This window comes from Borostomias antarcticus (assembly GCF_949987555.1).
Source record: "Borostomias antarcticus genome assembly, chromosome: 14".
Lineage (NCBI taxonomy): Eukaryota > Metazoa > Chordata > Actinopteri > Stomiiformes > Stomiidae > Borostomias > Borostomias antarcticus.
This window is the reverse complement of record NC_140247.1, coordinates 10,947,755-10,962,754: the sequence shown is the minus strand read 5'-3', so window position 1 is coordinate 10,962,754 and position 15,000 is coordinate 10,947,755. Positions and strand designations below refer to the sequence as shown.

The 15,000-nt window shown below is 45.7% G+C and overlaps 3 protein-coding genes across 3 annotated transcripts in view; 2 read left to right on the top strand and 1 right to left on the bottom strand.

Moving 5' to 3' along the window:
* LOC311317360 (GTPase IMAP family member 8-like) overlaps window positions 1-5,242 on the bottom strand; it is a gene marked incomplete at both ends in the record, with an annotated part of 14,912 nt that extends 9,670 nt beyond the window's left edge. Inside the window, 5 exons of the mRNA XM_084448443.1 lie at window positions 1-652; window positions 1,152-1,832; window positions 1,965-2,675; window positions 2,805-3,503; window positions 5,212-5,242. The exon at window positions 1-652 is cut by the window's left edge and continues 95 nt beyond it. Coding sequence (XP_084304569.1) covers window positions 1-652; window positions 1,152-1,832; window positions 1,965-2,675; window positions 2,805-3,503; window positions 5,212-5,242 — 2,774 coding nt within the window. The remainder of the gene's footprint in view (window positions 653-1,151; window positions 1,833-1,964; window positions 2,676-2,804; window positions 3,504-5,211) is intronic.
* A 545-nt stretch (window positions 5,243-5,787) lies between these two features.
* Window positions 5,788-7,058, top strand: LOC311317283 (migration and invasion enhancer 1-like). The gene is made up of 4 exons (XM_084448358.1): window positions 5,788-5,903; window positions 6,233-6,330; window positions 6,445-6,521; window positions 6,631-7,058. Exons 1-4 carry the CDS (start codon window positions 5,875-5,877, stop codon window positions 6,712-6,714), a joined length of 288 nt encoding a protein of 95 aa, XP_084304484.1. The 5' UTR covers window positions 5,788-5,874; the 3' UTR covers window positions 6,715-7,058.
* Window positions 7,059-11,249: 4,191 nt separating this feature from the next.
* slc4a1a (solute carrier family 4 member 1a (Diego blood group)) overlaps window positions 11,250-15,000 on the top strand; it is an 11,177-nt gene continuing 7,426 nt past the window's right edge. The window contains exons 1-6 of the mRNA XM_084448718.1: window positions 11,250-11,320; window positions 12,849-12,933; window positions 13,150-13,205; window positions 14,242-14,348; window positions 14,513-14,559; window positions 14,681-14,846. Coding sequence (XP_084304844.1) covers window positions 12,907-12,933; window positions 13,150-13,205; window positions 14,242-14,348; window positions 14,513-14,559; window positions 14,681-14,846 — 403 coding nt within the window. The 5' untranslated portion in view covers window positions 11,250-11,320; window positions 12,849-12,906. The remainder of the gene's footprint in view (window positions 11,321-12,848; window positions 12,934-13,149; window positions 13,206-14,241; window positions 14,349-14,512; window positions 14,560-14,680; window positions 14,847-15,000) is intronic.

The window sequence follows — 15,000 nt, the reverse complement described above, 5'->3', positions numbered from 1 at the left end:
GCTCCGGGCTCCTCCGCAACGTCCTCCTGCCCCTGGTTGTCGTCAGCGACACTCTCCTCCTCCATCATCGCAGAGCTCATGGTCTCCTCCCACACCCTCTGGAAGTAGGAGTCGATGAAGGACTCCAGTTCCTCCAAGTTACTGTTCCCCCAGTGGTCTATGAGGGTCTGTAGACCTCCAGACCGGACCATCTTCCTGAGGGCCCTATCTCTCAATCTGGGGTGTGCGATGAGGGCCTGCGCGTCCGCAAAGTCCGCCCTCCTCTCCACCGGCATTGTGTCTTCAGCTCCCGGCTGCTCCGCTTGCATCAACACCACCACAGCTGCCTGAGGTCCCGCGGAGAACGGGCCGACTTGGTTTCTACTACGGCGCTTCACGCGGTTGAAAGGGTGTTCCGTACGGAGCCAGGCGTCGGGGAAGTTCTGGAAGTTCACCAGCGTCCGTCTGCCACCCGTTCCCCATCTCAGAACCTCGGACCCCTGGAGCAAAGAGGCCAGGCAGGACATGAAGCCGTCTGTGTCCAGGAGGAGCTGACCTGCCCCAGGCCTCCCACCCGTGGCGCCTGGAAGAGCCACCGCCACCTGGCTGCCAACACCTGACTCCTCTGACTGGACCGGAGGAAGGAGATTCGCTGAACCAGCCACCTCACTCGCTGCAAGGCAAAATTTAACTCATTAATTATTATTAATTATTGATTATTATATTATTATTACAGTGAGTGACTGAGATCCGCAAAACATGTTTCCCGCACTACAAGTTATATGTACTAAGATGTATTTTATTTATTTTATTTATTTTATTTATTTTATTTATTTTATTTATTTTATTTATTTTATTTATTTTATTTATTTTATTTATTTTATTTTTTCTGGCCCGCCACCACCACCCCTCTTCGGAGGACAACTTTATTATATAATTAATTAAAGTTACAATAAACAGACCTCTGTGGGGGGGAAATAAAAGACAAAATATAGGACTTACAAACAAAAACAAACAAAGAAATAGAACAAACAAACAAAACAAATCATTGAAACACAAACTTTGATTGCAACATCATGTACTTGATTGCAACATCATGTACTAAGATTTAAATGAAATAACTTTTTTTGATGCAATGTAATTCAACCTCATGTGTATCCAGTTATGCTTACCTTCACAATAGGGATTGTCTGTGTAACTCGGTGGTGTATCTGCCATCTTCTCCTGCTTAGTCTCTCCATCAAACTGTATCTCCTTCACCCCTCTGCTGATCTCCCCGATCTGATCTCCCCTCTTGAGAATCTCCAGTCTCTCCACCGCCATCATCTCCACAATTTTCTCCAGAAGATCATTGACTTGGCCACCAGTTCCCCGGTTCTTATTGTCCAAAACGTGGTATCTGTTCCCACACCTGTCCACAAGGCTCCGGAGGTCTTGACCCTCGCTCTCGATGCGCTGCTGGACATCAGTGTCCGCCAGCCAGTCTCCGAAAGTGAACAGGACCACAGCTCGGCTCCACGCCTCCTCTCCAAACTCCTCCAGGCGTTTCTCTATCGTTCCCCGTTGGTTGTGGGTAAATGACGAGCTCACGTTCACAACCGCGAGAGGAACGGTGACCGCGCCGGCCGTGCCGGGAGACACCGGGAACTCGGGACCCGCACACAGCCAGCCTGGCGTGTCCAACACGGTCACACTCTGACCTCTAATGTGACCTCGGCCCTCAACACAGCAAAGGGTTTGGCTGCCTGCTTCAAACTGCTCTCTGCCCAGGATGGTGTTGCCAGCTGAGCTCTTGCCTGTGTTTGCGGTCCCCAGCAGCACGAATCTCAGCTCTGAGGGACAGTGAAGCTCCCCTGCCAGGGACAGAAATAACTGAATTACTATTACTGTGTTGTTACAAGGTAATATGGTTATTTTATAGATATAGAGCAAAATGTGAAGATGTACTGTTTTGTAATCATATGATTAATCTATGAAGAATTCACCCAACGATCTGGCGATGTCTCTTTGTCTCTTTGTCCTCTTCAGTCTCTCTGCTGCTCTCTCTTCCTCCGTCCTCATCTTCTCTTCCAACTCCTGCAAAACATTCCTCTGGATCTCATAATGGCCGCCGCTGTTGCCAGCCACCATTTCTTCTATCTTCCCCATCAGTTCGATGACCTGAAACCCATTCCCGTCGCTCTTATTGTTGAGAACGTGATACCTGTTGCCACATTTCTCAACAAGCCATTGGAGGGCCTCGCCCTCACTCTCGATGTACTGCTCGATGGTGGTCTCTCCAAGCCAGTCCCCGAAGCTGAAAACAACCATGAGGTGAGTCCAGACTCGGTCGCCGACGAGCTCCACGTGTTCCTGCACGGCTCTCCTGTAGGTCTCGGTGAAGGCCCTGTCCACTCGGACCACAAGCAGCAGGGCGTGAGGTCCGGGGGGGCAGAGAGACACGCTGCGCGCCACCTCCCGCCGGTCAAAAACCGGACTTTCTTCGCTGAAGTAGTTCATCCACCAGCCCGGTGTATCCACCACGGTGACGCGTCTTCCGGAGACATCCACCGCCCTCGTCGCGCACCGGGCTGTTCTCCTCCCGGTCGCGAAACAACTCCCCCCTCCGCCCAAGATGGTGTTTCCGGCAGAGCTTTTCCCAGACCACCGTGCTCCCAGTAGCACCAATCTAATGTCACCGAGATGGTGAGACTCCCCTATATAGAAACAGTCGTCTCATTAGGTAGTATCCGTCAGAACCATTCCAAATCAATCACAAACTCACTACCATGACACATTCGACATAATATTACATGCAAGAGGTGGCAGAATCCCAATAAACTCACCCTGGAGGAGAGATCTCTGTCTCTTCATCTTCATGAATCTCTGCTGAGCCAGATGCTCCACTGTCCTCTTTCTTTCCTCCACCTCTTGTAGGATCCGTCCCCCCATTTCAAAATGTCTGCTTCCGTTTTCAACCACCAGTCTCTTCATTTTTTCAAACAGCCCCGTGATCTGAACGCCATCGGGTTCACTCTTGAGGTCAACGGCGTGACACCGGTGGCTGCATCTCTCCCCGAGCCACCGGAGGGCGCTCCCTCCTCTCTCGATGTGCTGCTCCGCGGAGGTGTTCTTCAGACAGTCGTTGCAGGTGAAGAGGACCAGACAGTGGCTCCACACTCTCTCACCGAAGAGGGCCAGATGTTCCTCCACGGCCCTGCGACGTTTCTCTGAGAACACTGAGCTGGCCTTAACGACGACCAGGAAGACATGGGGTCCTCCTGGGAGGCAGAGAGGGACGCTCTGGGCGATCTCCCTCTTGACCTGCTGTGGGGTGTCCGGTGCAGGAGAGTCACACCACCAGCCAGGCGTGTCCACCACGGTGACCCACTGGCCGGCCGTTTCGCCCAGTCTCCTGGAGCATGTGGTTCTCTCTCTGGTGACAAACTCCTCCTTGCCCAGGAGCATGTTACCCACCAGGCTCTTCCCAGAGTTCCTCCCTCCAACTAGGACTACTTTCAGGTGTGGCGTGCAGCAAATCTTCCCTAGAAGAGATATAGAGGGAGATAAATACCATCAGTCAGAATCAATTTTATTGCCAGGTAGGTTTTTACACATACTAGCGAATTTGTTCTGGTCAGTTGATGTATAACACTGATGGATAGACAACATTAGAGGTGCAAGGACAGGACAGTGTAAATACAGGACAGTGCAAAGCACTGCAAAATACAAAATGGTATGCAATGTTTATACAGTGTGTGTACAATGTTTTAATGTGTGTGCAATGTTTTTATATATACAGTATGTGTGCCATTGTGATATGTGTGTGCAGTGAGAGGCTACACTACACACAAATACAGAGAAAGAAAGAAAGAAAGAAAGAAAGAAAGAAAGAAAGAAAGAAAGAAAGAAAGAAAGAAAGAAAGTGAGGGTATCTTGAAGTATGTAGTGTTCTCAACAATAACAAATTTTACTTAAATTGACTCATATTCCGCAAATGATTAACAAGGGAAACATGTGCTGACACAATGTGAATGTATGTGCGTGGACAGCAGATAAAGAGATGAGCTCTTCAAGATATCTGTCACATGTTATTTTATCAATGCACATGAATGCTTTGAAAACGTGAGTAATGACAAACAGTGATGTTACAAAAACAGATTGCAAACTTGCATTACATATTGTACAAAAGGCCAGTGCAGAAATTAATTAGTAGTAGTAGTTTAGCCATTCTAAAGAATGTCACTTAATAATGTTGTTACAGTGAAATATTAATCAGTGCGAACCTTCTGATATCATGTATGATCATGTCATGCACATCGCATATTATTATAGACCTTTTCAATAGAATCAATGGAACTTCCGCTCACTAGGGCACACGAGTTCTTGTTCCAACAGCACTGAATACTGGTATTATTGTTTTGAATATGAACATTCCATGAAATAGTCAATAGAAACCATCAACAACATCAACATCAGTGATCGAAGGGTCGGTGGTTCGAATCCCAGCTTCGACTCTCCACATGTTGAAGTGTCCTTGAGCAAGACACCTAACCCCAAATTGCTCCCAATGAGCAGGTTAGCACCTTGCATGGCAGCTGCCGCCATTGGTGTGTGAATGTGTGTGTGAATGGGTGGAGTCCCCCCCCCCCCCTGTGCTGGTTGTGTCAGCTAGATGACCCCCCCCCATCTAAAAGGAAGAGGACGAGGAGGAGGAGGGATAGGCTTCACAGGGACTGCCAATAAAATTAGGGTCAGATGAAGAGGTGGAGTCAACCAACATCTTACTAACTCATGATGACCTTTCTTACATAGTGGAACACTTTTGTCATTGATTGTATTTTGAAAGTAAAGGTTGTAGTTACCTACAACAATTTTCAATTTGTCAGTTGTAATGATATTAGTCAGAGGCCATAGATCCCCTTCTTATTTGAAATAATTGAAAGAAACAATGCTAAGATCAGATGATACAATAGCTGACACATAGCAGCCTGTGTCACTGTTAGTGAATATTTATATTTATAAATTACCAACTCCAGCATCCTGGTGTTCTGTATGGGTTAGGAATGTGTGTGTGTGTGTGTGTGTGTGTGTGTGTGTGTGTGTGTGTGTGTGTGTGTGTGTGTGTGTGTGTGTGTGTGTGTGTGTGCGTGTGTGTGTGTGTGTGGAGAGAGAGAGTGAGAGATCAGACAATGATCCGATTTTAACCAAGCATTTCACTTCATTTAGATAACGAAAGGAAGCATAACTTACCACAGCCCGCTGACCTGTGTAGGATTGCCATATTCCTCTTTGTTGTTTAGTTTTCTCTCTCAAAATAAAATGCAATTGTAGTCAAATAGGCTACATCTTGCAAATAATCACCATTGTTCCAACTAGCTACCATTCTTCTCAAGGTTCCTGAAAAACAGACACTCTGAAGGAGTGTTATGACTAATGATAGGACTGTCTTTTTATGAGTCTGAAGGTCGACTGTGGGGAGTGATCATGATGTCATACAAGAAGCCCATCGTTTACTGCGCTTTCTTTAGAAATAAAAGATCTACGCCTAAGCAGCATAGCTTATAATATCAATATATAGGGTAGAAGTAATTTTGTTCTTTATTTACCCAAATTGCAAATAGCCATGCTCATCTTAGCCTATATTTTAAAGTGGGCCACAATATTGCAGAAAACCTAACCCTATACCCGTGCATAATTCACATTAGACAACCTTAAACGATGCTTTTATTAAGGAAGGAACATAAATTCTCATGTCTCATTGCAGGATAGTAGTAAGGAAGCAATAAAGGGAAGAAGGAAGGAGAGTGACGCCGTCCCTGGCTCCGCCCATCACATGAGTGACAGGCTACTCAAACGCTTGATCAGAGCAGGACAAAACAGGTTGTAGTAGCTAGCTAAGCTAATTGAAACGCCATGGGTGTGCAAATCAAAGTCGAATACTGGTATGTCGTATTTCTATTTTTCATTTGTACTTGTTAGCAAACACATAGCTAGTCAGCTAGCTCAGTGTAGTAGCTGGCTAGCTAGTTAGCCAGCCACTGCACTGAGCTAGCTGGCTATTTGTTTGCTAGCAAGACGATTAGCTAGCTAGCTAGATGTCACATTTCTGGCTCCTGCTACGTCCACCATGTCGTTAGCTGGCTGCTATGCAACAATGTACTACTACAGTGAATGCATGATTGGGAAATACATGACGTTAGCCAGGTGCATTGCACAGTGCACATATCCATTGAAAACTAACGAACGTATTGTTTTGTCTTGTTCTCTTCAGCGGCGGATGAGGGTACGAGCCCCGCTATCAGGAGCTCGCGCGGGTCGTCAGCGCAGAGTTCACTGAGGCGGAAGTGTCCGGCTTTGTGGGAAGGCAAGGTGAGCTTCAAGTAGCCAGAACTCTGGTCCCATTTTGACCTTCAGGGTCATCTGAAATGATGCCACCCAAAGATTAGAAGTGACGGGTTGCTTTGTATTATCCTTTTTCCACAGGCAGCTTTGAGATTGAAATCAACGGGCAGCTGGTCTTCTCCAAGCTTGAGACAAGTGGCTTCCCATACGAAGATGATGTGAGTAGCTGTGTGTGTTGTGAGTAGCTGTGTGTGTATGTGGGTGTGTGCGCGCATGTGTGTGTGTGTAGCCTACAGGTTTAACTTATTGCATTGTTTCCCCCTGCAGATCATGGATGCCATTCAGAAAGCGCACGACGGCAAGCCGGTGGAGAAGATCACCAAAAGCCGCCCACCTTGTGTCATCTTGTAGATCTCACTTCCCCCAACCCTCCGCAGCATCTCTTCAACACCGAAGAAAGACCAGTATGACAAGATCACCGTCACCTCTCACCCAGCATGCACTAGTGGGACGAGAGGGGACGCCCACACACTGAGACGACACCGAACGCAGTCACAAACTGAGACCTCTTGCTACTGTGTTTTGATATAGAGATGTGTCACGCCTCCTCTCTCCCCTCTCTGCTCTCATCACGGAGCTCCGGGACTTTAATGACTGCTGTAGCCTAAAGATACAGGGTTACGGTACGATGAGGCCGGTCCTGACAGCTCCTAGTTTTCGACATGGGATCAGAGACAGGGAGGAGGTTCTGAGATCGAGGGGTGTGGGGGGGGGGGTGGGTTGGGGATGTCGAGCGGGAGCGGTCCTTCTTGTAGAAACCCTAAAACCTGCGATATACAAGCTTTTAACTATGCGTACGTGCCCACCGCACGTCTCCTGCCTTCCTTTGAAGCGTCAGCAGCGGTTGACTGCGGGTCCTCGGAAATTTCGCCATAAAATAAGCGCTCGTCTACGCGTACGCATTGCTAAACTGCAAGTATATCGTGGGGTTAAGCCTTGTTGCCTGGCAGACCACAGCTGCCTGATTTGTCTGATTATGTTTACATTCTATTCTTCCACAGTAACTGTGCTCAACAAACTATGAATGCAATTTTTTTTGCCCCAAAACATTTCACAACAAAGGGTCATCTAAAGTTCTAACGGTTTGATCCACCTACATATCACCTCTGAGCTTACACTTGTCATGCTGCTGTGATTATAAATAGGTCAGTATGCTTTCTGCTCTGTCATAATCTATAATGATAATTGTTAACTTAAGTTAACTTTTACTGATTTAGTTGAGTAGTTAGTCCCTGACTATAACAGTACAACACTAAACGAACCACTATTTCTGTATTAAATTGATACTGCTGCGTGTTGTACACTTTAAAAAACTCAATACTCAGAATTTGTAATCCAGGCTTTAATGATTCATTGTACTTTGTGTAGAACTGCTTAGATGTGCAGATGGTAGTGCCAGTATAAAAACTTGCAGAACAGAACCGATTGCTGTCCTGTCCCGTCCCGTCCTGTCTCTGACCAGGACTCGGGACATGAGCACTTGGACTCTGTCCTCGGGCGCCGCTGATGAGGGCTGTCCACTGCTCCTGGCCTTGCCCTTGGAGGGGGGGAGGGCAGCTTGGATGGATACATTTCGAGGATGCATTTCTTAGGCGATCACTACTTGCACGCGCGTGTGTGTGTGTTCTCGGTGTCACCGCTCATCGTTGCGCGCATATGTGTGTGATTGCTGTAGACGATCAATAAACGACTTAGTTCTGAACGGTCTGTCAGCTCAGACTATGAAACATCATCCGCTCTTTGTGCACACACATCATCCGCTCTTTGTGCACACACATCATCCTTGCTGAATACTGTATTGTTGGTTTGCTCAGGGCATTTAATACTGCAGTCTTTAAATAAAGTTAATTTTTATTTAATTAAGCCCACCGTCTGATATAGTTTTTTGTCCTCAATTTCAAATGTCATGGTGCTCACACTATCATTCACTTCGTCTGGGTTTTTGTGAATCAGACACTTGACCTGCTGCTGACTATAGAAAGTACCTAATTTGCTTTCTTGTATATCTAAATCTAGATATTTTCATATTCTCCCAGTGTTGGGTTGGCGTGTGGGTAGGGGATGAGGGATGGTTGACCGTGAGCATCTTCAGCACAAAGTCAGTCCCGCCCTTGATTGTGTTCTGCAGGTTTGTCCAGGGACATAACTCTGTGGACCGATGCCCAAATGAGCACCCATGAGACCACTGTCATATGATCAGCCTACAGGGATAGATGTCGGCCTGCTGTACCCTCCTACCCCTTATGGGCCGGTTGTTGCTCAGTTGGTAGAGCGGGTCATTCAATGATCGAAGGGTCAGCGGTTCGAATCCCAGCTCTGACTGTTCACATGTCAAAGTGTCCTTGAGCAAGACACCTAACTCCAAATTGCTCCCAATGAGCAGGTTAGCACCTTGCATGGCAGCTGCCGCCATTGGTGTGTGAATGTGTGTGTGAATGGGTGAATGAGAGGCCATTGTAAAGCGCTTTGAGTGCCGCTAAGGTGGAAAAGCGCTATATAAGTGCAGTCCATTTACCATTTACCATTTAGTGACGTCAGCACAGAAACTAGCCGTGGTAACCCTTTTACATTTCGCAATATCTTGACTAAAATACCTGTCTATCTTTGCCTGTTGTGAGTCATGTATTTGTTCCAATTGTGAAACACAACAACTCTTATCCCCTCTGGGCTAAATTAAATACCATGCTGTTTTAGGGTGCTCATGTTCGTGACACTGTTGAATGTTAACACCTGTTGTCTACAGTTTGTCTCATCTTCCTTTTGGGCACAAACTTCAAAACATTATTAAATATGAACACTAGAGGGGGCCAAATTCAATATCGTCTGTATTTAATATTCTATGTTTAAGCTTGGTATATCTCAAATTGTTACACATTGTAATCGTGATGCTGTACTCTTAAATAAAAGTATATATTTATGATTGACATGAATTGTATCTAGTGTAATGGAATATGTTTGAGATAGTTTAGCTGCTTTTTATCTTTCATTGTACAGCCTTTGAGAGGTCCTACAGTTCGGGTGGCTGGTTAGTAAGTTACATACTAGGTGGGTCCAGGTTGCAGCCTCTGGCTACTGGTGATAATTCATGCCAGCCTGCTTTGCTCTGGAGCAGATAGAGGCTATCGTTTGGCTTTCTTAGTTCCACCTCTCACTCTGCGGCTTTGCATTTCAAAACCTAATAATTTGTTGTCTTTATGGGTGGTTTTCGGATGCCTTATGACACGACACTAAAGAAAAAAAAGTATTTTCTGCTCGTTTTTCATTTCAGAGTCCCCCCCCAAAAAAAGGACAGTCTGTGATCGTTCACGGATACTTTCTCAACATGAAGATGTTTCTCATGTCGGTTCCCCCAGGGCTGCTCATCAGGTAGGTTCTCGTAATGAGCCTCCTGATAATGGACACCCAAATATCCCTCTGATCGGCCCTTTCTTCAGGGAGAGGGGGTAGCCTACGTTAATACTCTCACGCCAGGCTCACTAGCCATGGCAGCCCCAGCAGGGAGAGAAGACTTGTCTTCCAAGACCATGTCAAATAAACTAGCGTCATTCATCAGAATGAACACAATTGTTGATTGAGTCGTTGAAAGATCATAGACCTGTAAGAGTTTTTGGATGGTGTGGCAGAGTGAATGATGAGAGGGAGTTCCGGCATAAATATGTAAGATAATGTGAATGGTACAGCCCAGAGGCATGTGGGACTAGCAGATAGCCCTGCTCTGTTTGGTGATAACACGACCTATACCACCACCACGGCTGAGTTCAAGTGAGCCCTACACTCACTCTCGACCTTTTCTCCCTCTCCCTTTGATCAATAAAGTTCATAGTTTCTTTCCTCTAAATCTTCCTTTAAAATTGATTCCATTCAGCTCCCCAGGCTTGGTGACCTTGCCACGTCCTTCACTGTATCGATAGTTTTGCACATTAGTACCGTATGTATCTGATGCACTTAATATGTTTCTGGGCTCTGATGAAGTAAATCTATTAAACCCACATGGACAGAGCCTTCTTATCAGACAGTCATTCAGTTTTTAAAATCGCTTTAATGGCTATTTATGTGTTTATGAACGCCTTGGTTGTTGTCTTGATTAATCATCTCTGACCTCAAAGGCCCTGGAAGGATCTCAAAGGCCCTGGAAGAGCAGTCGCCCTCCAATCACCCTCCCTTGTTCACATCTACAGAGGTCATTCAGGGCTCATGCTGTATACTGTACTGGGAGATTTACATTATTTAGGTAATCCCTCCACAGACCAAAACCTCAGGTAACTCTTCGTCATGAAGATGTCAGTGTCAAATGTTCAATCTTTTGTTACCACTGGCATACGTTTACTAGTGTGTAGGGACATGAACTGAACTGATACTCTGGAGTCATCATGGAACAAGCCTCTTTAGCCAAGGGAAGGTGGGGGAGATCAACCATGAGTCAATCATACATGTTGTATTTGAGTTTGGCGAACGTTAGTAGGGGGGGGTAAATATGATCAAACATTCTCAACAGTATTAAGCAGGGAAGTCACCAGGAGGGAATCCCCGCTACGTAAACAAGATGACATAGGAGAAGCAAGATGCCATCCCCTGATATTTGCCCCCCTGTGCCCCCCCATGCCCCTCTCGGCCCGCTGACCCCCTCCGGTCCATGCAGGTCGCTCTCTCGCTCTGTATCCTGGACCCTCAGAGAGGGCGGAGGGGGTAGAGCTGGGTTGGGATATCCCGAAGACAAGGTGTCCCGCGTCGATAGACCTGTTTGTCTGTCAGCGTGCACCTTATCTCCCCCATCCACCTGGGTGCCGAGCCGCGAAGAGGTTGTGGGGTGCAGCATTTTTTGGGTTGACGTAGTTTCATATCGGTGTTCCCTCCACTCTCTCTCTCTCTCTCTCTCTCACTCTGTACTCATCTCTATCGATCCCAGGTCACTCTATCATCGGGTGCGTCTACGTTCGTTCCTTTCGTCTGTGTGCAGGTAAGGGTGTGGCCTCCCCTGGCTAGGGGTCAGACATTCTGAAATGCTACTGAGGGACTTTGGGGTCAGGTGGGGTACAGGTGTGAAAAGAGGGGGATTTGAATGCAGCACAGTATTGTTAGCAAACTTTACAAAGACTTGCAGTTTAAATACTGAGGGACTATATTAAGACATGAATCCAATTGAGGGACTAGATTAAGACAAGAGTTCAAAACAAGTTGTGGTTAGAACTTTTTAACTATTATAACAATGATAAGAATGCCATTGGACAGTTGGAAATGGATTCATATTTTTCAACAAAGACATTCAGACATTTTTGGCTGCACATATTATTTTCTTGTTGGAGGGGAGGGAGAATTAGATCTCCTTTAGTTCAAGGAAATGTATGCAAGAAAATAAAATGTTATTGTTTTATTCTATTTTTAACAACATTATAATACAGTCGTAGAAATGTACAGTGGGTATAGTACAGCTGATTAGAAATAGTAGGTTTTGCTAGTTCGTTCAATTCATGTTGTATTTGTGAGATGCTTTTGTTACACACAACCACAACAACATCAATCTCCATCATTTTATCTGTAGAATAAAAGTTCAAAATTTGCAGCTGATTTTACATGCTAACGTCTGTTCTGAACTGCAGTCTCACTGGGTGTAACGAGGTTATAACCACAGAGCAGTAAGCAGTGTCTCCAGCAGCAATACATTACCCAGTATATCTCATTAACATTAAGCACAATACTATTGGAAATAGTACAAAAAAATAGTAAAAAGTGTGTTTATACTGTACAACCTCTATCTGTTCATGGTATATAATTCCATACAGAATTTCTAAATCATGAAAACTTTGACCTTCAACTTGGAAGCATATGTGTATTGAAGAGTAGATAAGCTAAAGAATGAGCCATTTTACTGTGAGTATGTTCACTAAGTAGCTGTGATAGTTTGAACATTAACAGCAGGGGGCTAGGGTGAGTTACAGTACTTTACTGGATGATGGAAGACTCAGTAGTGTCTTTGTGGAAGCAGGGCGTAACCCAGAGATAAGACACTGTGCATCTCCTTAGTCAAACCACAACCAAGGCTTTCTGCCAGGAGCTAAGGTTCTGGGTCTCACAAGGGCCGGGACACCAGATGGCCCTATCTTGATTGAACGGACTAGTCAGAACTGGGCTTACAGGGATAACATGAATGTCCAGGACTCAATTGGTTGGACAAACAACTTCTTGTGACAAGATTGGTTCCACTTAAAAGTAGTAATAAAAATGATAGAATCTCAAGAGATGGATAATAAAACATTCTCCTTCTGGTAGGCTTCTGACCATAAAAAGACTATCTTCAGTCATACTAATGCAGCCGTGCCCTCCCTGAGGTTTGGACCACAAACCACCTGGGAAAGATGGAGATATGAGCTTCATCTGTAGTCTGTTAGCAACCAATATGTAGGCATGTGGCCATACAGTATGTATCCTTTCATTAGGTGTGCCTCATATTGAATTTATTTATGTTTGTTCATCTGTTGTTATTGTAGTGCATGGCACAAGCTTAGCAGAAGGTTTGACAGACGAAACAAGCTCTGAGACACATCAATGGAGAACGACTTGTCTTTCGAAGAGGTTGGAAAAACATTTCTCAATAAAATAAAGCAACTGCTGGAATGTTTGTTCAATATAATCCTCACCATATGAATTATTCCAACCATTCATTCAATCAAAGTCATATATTTGCATATCTCTGCACAATTTTCACATTACTCAGTTTAATACTTCCATTATATCCCTCTCATGCATTTACATTGTCTTTTTTTATTATTTCCTTCTCCTCCCATTCAGGACAATGACCAGTCCTTTGAGGAGAATGACTCACCTTTCCCCTCTCCACTAAGACTGTAAGAACTTCCTTTTTTGAGAACAGCCATTCAAATTGTTCTCCCTAACATTTCTTTTTAAAGGTCCCTTATTATGAAAAACGTAGTGCACATAAATTTGGGTATCTGATGGGCATGCTAACACACAAACTGTGAAATAAGAAGACCCAGACTGTTTTTTGAGGGCCTCTTGTTCTGACATCAGAACAGGACTCATTAGAATTATACCGCCACCACCAGCCCCCCCCCCCTCCCACCCCCCATCTGAAAAAAAAAACTAACCTTACAGAAACGTCCTGCTGCATTTGCATTGTTTGAACTTCTGGAGGCACAGACAGAGAGGGGGCGGAGAGCAGCAGCTCATTTGCATTTAAAGCTACAGACACAGAAATGGCCTGTCCAGAACAGGACTGAAACAGAGGGGTATAGAGGCATGCTAGAATGCTTCATCTGAGTGGTATTTTCAGCAAAATATTCAAGGACATGTTTTGTGGAGTTGATGTTAAACTTGTTGAAAAGGAGCATAATAGGGGACCTTTAAATCTAACTTTTTCTCACTCACACATTCACATATGTCATGCAGTCATCATTTTTGTACATTCTGATAAGGTGGGACTTTCAATGATAGTGATTAGGAATATATGGTGCAATGCTGCTCTCCAGTGGTCAAATATTGAATTGCATTTTCATTTCAGACATATTTCTGCTTGTAATAGATAAGCAGCTGGCTGAGATTAGCCTACTACGTCATGTACATTATGCTTTTGCTGCCCAACGTTGCCCAGAATATAAATGCAGGAAGAGCCTGCCTTCGTATTAACCTCCTCGGAGCCCACGGGTGCGAGGATAGCAGTCGCTTCTATTTTCCAGATCCCTCTTTCTGTCAGGGCTGAAATGTGCTGCTTTGTGAGCAGAGAGATCACTTCCTGTCGCCCACAGGATGTGGTGATCCCTGGTGTGGAGGAGGAGCCCCCCTGCCTCCCTCTCTAACCCTGTCCCCCTCCCCCCCGCCCCGTGCTCTCGCCCCCCCACCCCCCACCCCCCACCCCTCCCCCAGGTCTCCCCCGGAACGCGGTGGCAGCGATGGCCCAGAACAGAGGTGGCAGGAGGAGGAGGAGGAGAGTAATCTGTTCATGCCGGTTCCCCTCCCAAGCAACACGGAAGGTGAGGTCTACTCCCCCCCCCCAAAACCGCCACAACCTGCCCCTCCATCGCTCGGCCTATTCAAACACATTCCCCCCATCGTTTGTTCCCCAATGTTTTGTTTGACATCATGAAGAACATAAGATTGTGTTTGGGCTGAACACCATACACTGTCTGTATTACAGCATATCGGAACCTGAACACCAATGCCAACACCAGAGGTGATGCTCAGGTACGACCTGACCCAGGGACACAGAAGTTGGTAATCCCAAATAAACTGATGATAAACATCCGAGCCTAAAACAGGCCCGCACGAATAAACCTGTGTGTGTGTGTGTGTGTGTGTGTTCCAGGCTTATGTGGAGCTGAATGAGCTTGTGGACAGCACTTGGCAGGAGACTGGGAGATGGGTGGGCTACGAGGAGACCTTCAACCCAGCCAAGGCCACCTGGGGCCCCTCACACATCTCCTACCTCACCTTCAAGAGCCTGATCCAGCTCCGCAAGACCATGACCACAGGTGAGACCTGACCAGGAGAACCTCACCAACTATCATCACATTACATTACATTACATTAAATTACAGTCATTTAGCAGACGCTTTTATCCAAAGCGACTAACAATAATTGCATTTAACGTAGGAAAAGCCAATGTACTACTACTTGCCAGAACTC